Source organism: Echeneis naucrates, chromosome 5 (assembly GCF_900963305.1).
Source record: "Echeneis naucrates chromosome 5, fEcheNa1.1, whole genome shotgun sequence".
NCBI lineage: Eukaryota > Metazoa > Chordata > Actinopteri > Carangiformes > Echeneidae > Echeneis > Echeneis naucrates.
In genome coordinates this window covers 191,979-195,491 of record NC_042515.1, presented here as the reverse complement: position 1 = coordinate 195,491, position 3,513 = coordinate 191,979, and the positions used below count along the sequence as shown (strand labels likewise).

At 46.0% G+C, this 3,513-nt stretch overlaps 1 protein-coding gene across 1 annotated transcript; it reads right to left on the bottom strand.

The window, feature by feature from the left end:
• Positions 1-1,339: 1,339 nt before the first annotated feature.
• lsm3 (LSM3 homolog, U6 small nuclear RNA and mRNA degradation associated) lies at positions 1,340-3,231 on the bottom strand. Its single transcript, XM_029502595.1, has 4 exons — positions 3,177-3,231; positions 2,815-2,925; positions 2,530-2,625; positions 1,340-1,818 (listed from the first exon to the last, which is right to left on the bottom strand). Exons 1-4 carry the CDS (start codon positions 3,195-3,197, stop codon positions 1,738-1,740), a joined length of 309 nt encoding a protein of 102 aa, XP_029358455.1. The 5' UTR covers positions 3,198-3,231; the 3' UTR covers positions 1,340-1,737.
• Positions 3,232-3,513: the final 282 nt, after the last annotated feature.

The window sequence follows — 3,513 nt, the reverse complement described above, 5'->3', positions numbered from 1 at the left end:
ATAGGAAGGCTGTTATGGCAACACAGAACTCACTACAGTCATAAAATCTGATCCAGCCTCAACTCAACAACACATTCATCAGAAAGAGCCACAAACAAAAATAAACTCTACATTCGTCTCACAACATCAACAAACACACAGAGACACAAAAGTAGGTTACATGTGATGAACAGTCAGAGGACAGCAGAGATTTGGCAACAAGACCGCAGCCATGACATGTTGTTACATAACACACACGTACACACCGTCACACACAAGCCTTCAGATTAACATCAGTTCCTATAACAGTTACTGAACAGCAGATACATTTAAGTATGCTGGGAAAATGCAAACACTGTTGTTACAGCCACAAAACAATGATGACGACCCACAAAACTGAGGGCCAGACTGAAGGCCAACACAAACACACACAGTGAGAAGTCGGTGATGATTCTGACACCTCTGTGACAGACAGGCGGCAAGAACATGTGTTTATTTATTTTACTGTGTGCCAACAACACGATTGTGTGTGTTGTCTACAGTTGTCCTCATCCTCACTCAGTCATGTGACCGACTCAGACTTGGAATGTTGGTGGAACCTTCAGCTTGAATCTGATGTTGAAGAAGAGGAAGAATCTTCTTGTCATTGATATGGATATGTAGATACACACAGACAAGGGCCCATATGATGCCACCATTTTTCAGTACACCTGGAGCGGGTTCTTGGGGAGTGGGGCCTTGCTCAAGGGCACCTCGACGGTGCCCTGGAGGTGGACTGTCACCCTTCATTCCACCAGTCCACTCCACATTTCGTTGTCCGAGCTGGGACACAAAGCGGTGACGGCCCCAAGCCAAGTCCCACTCAGCCCCGCGCGCATCTCATCAAAATGTGACAGTTGAAGTCCTCCAGTCATCAGGAGACATGTTGTTTAGAGGTTTCTGCCCCCCCCACCCCCCACTTTGATCGACACAGTTTGTGTCAGTTCAGGACGACTGAGTGAAAACCCAGAAGCCCGTTCAGGTCTACCTCCTCACTGCCATCGCATCAGTGACGCTGCAGGTTTTATGTGGATCTCTGCTGCTATCAAGTGGTAAAACTCTGAAGTCACATCAGTAAAGAGCTTCACTGGTTTTCAGTCAAACAGCCTCCATCACTTACAAGACTATAACTCCCATTATCCCATACTGCATAATGATGTCATCAAATACTGAGGGCCTTCTACACACACAAGTTCCTGTCTTAAAACACATTGACTATAGTTCAATGATCTCACATTATTTTAAATCTTTCCAAGACTTCACGTTTGTGGTATCACAGGGCCGACAGAGTGATAATAATAAATCTATCACTTTCACACATTTCTTTTCCAAATCACCTTTTTTATTCAAGTTTTACTAAATGAAAACAAAGGTTTCCAAATCTGAGTCTGATGAAGCACAAACTGAAAGTATAAAAAACAAGAAAAAGTCATTCAGCTCTGAACCAATTCTTATTTTTGTTAAACTGAAAAATCCCATTAAATCTGTGATGTTTTCAAAACACACAACAGACCAACGCAAGTTTAGACACACAAGTCAGTACATTTAAAGAAGACTAAACATATTTATCTTAAGAACTAAACTAGAGATTCAGAGACAAAGCTGTACCACCAAAACCTCCATCAGGTTCTGATGAGCCCAGATCAATCAAAGGTCCTGAGTCCAACACTAACCACACCTCCACCTCCCAGCCGCCACACAACAGGAAGTGGCTCAAGGTTAGCCCACCCTGAGGGGTGGAGCTACAAGGACCACACCATCTCCTCTGACGAACAGCATGGGGATGTTCCTCTTGGTTGACTGAAGACACAAAAACAAACCAGTTAACTTAGCATCAATGACAACAGTTCAACAAACTTTACTTATCAGAGGAACAAAAACCAGACTTGAAGACAAAATTTAGACCAACATGGTCCCTCAGACCAGAGGCCTGATGTACGGGGCGGGATTTCAGGGTCAACTTCAAGGCTAACCCTGGCTTTTAAGTCTCACAAAAGCTTTACTTTCCATCATGGTATGTTGCCATGGTAACTTAACCAGAGCAGCTGACAAACCCTTTTTATATGAACGTGCACAGATCTAGATGGAGAAGTCTGGGACCAGCTAGCCTTGACAACCGATTTAACCTGAACTTGTTAGTCCAGATCTGTGGTGCAGGACCCGGTCTGACTCTGACCCAGAAAACATAACTGACATTTTTGAAACACTAAAATGTCATGAGGAGAGAAATAAAGAAAGCCGATGAAGTCATCATTCTGACCATGTGACTAATGTCACCATAGCAACACTGATTACACACAAGTTGGTGCCAGAAAACTAACTGAGCTGCAGACAAGTAGCTCCGACTTTAGGTGTAAAACACACGTTTACAACAGACAGAATTATTTTACATAAAAATGGTTTTCGTGTTAGATTTGTTATTTAAATCATGTTTCAGCTTGATGCAGCTGAACATTTCACAGTCCGCGCTGAAACTCTAACCCGTCCCTACAATGTTAATGTCTTAAAAACCTTGTATAGCTCTTCATACGTCTCCTCATCGATCTCTACGGTGGTCACCGTCTCCTCCACGTCCCCCAGGATCATGTTCAGGTGCTGGTCATACGCCTGGACGGACACACAAACACATGTGTGACATGGGAGGACACACACTGTGGAGAACACGGGGGGGGGGGGCAGCACACAAACACATGAAATGGAAGACGAAGACGAAGACGCGCGCGCGCGCGCGCGCACACACGCACACACACACACACACACACACACACACACACGTCCAGGTTGTGTGTCGCTCACGTGCAGGCGGCCGCGGAGTTCCCGGTCGTTCCTCATCTTGACGTAGATCCGCTCGTCCAGACTGAGCCGGATCAGGTCCAGAGGCTCCTCCACCGTGTTACTGCTCGGCTGCTGCACAACATGACAGGGCCGTTAGACACACACAGTCACATTTAGCTTCATTCTGAATTTAGCATCTCGGGCTAACCAGGCTAACGCAGCTAGCATGTCTGCCGGCCGGGCTGTTTCCACAGCAACAACAAACAGAGGAACACAACAACCACACAATATCCCCACCGACACACAAACATGGCTGGGCCGGAGCTCTGTCGGACTCCCCGGCCTGCTTTCACACCCGAAGCTCACACAACAGACACACGAACCTGCTCCACGTCGTCCGCCATGTTTGTCTGCGTCACTGCAGGTCAGCGCTCCGCGGGTTGCCAGGTCCGCAGGAAACAGGCGTTTTCAGAGAACTCGGTTCTGTGTCGGTTCTGCGATCATACAGATATCAAATACAAAAAACCTCACTGACAATTGATTTAAGGATACTCAAAAACACAACATAACACAAACACAGCTGATTTAGGCTGAAATGGACATTCGTTTTCTACCACACATCCAAACAACAAAACAGTTCTACACCCGAAATCCAAAATATGGACCTTATCAGAGAAGGAGCAGTGCGACACACGAGAGACACAACAAGCGAGACAAGAG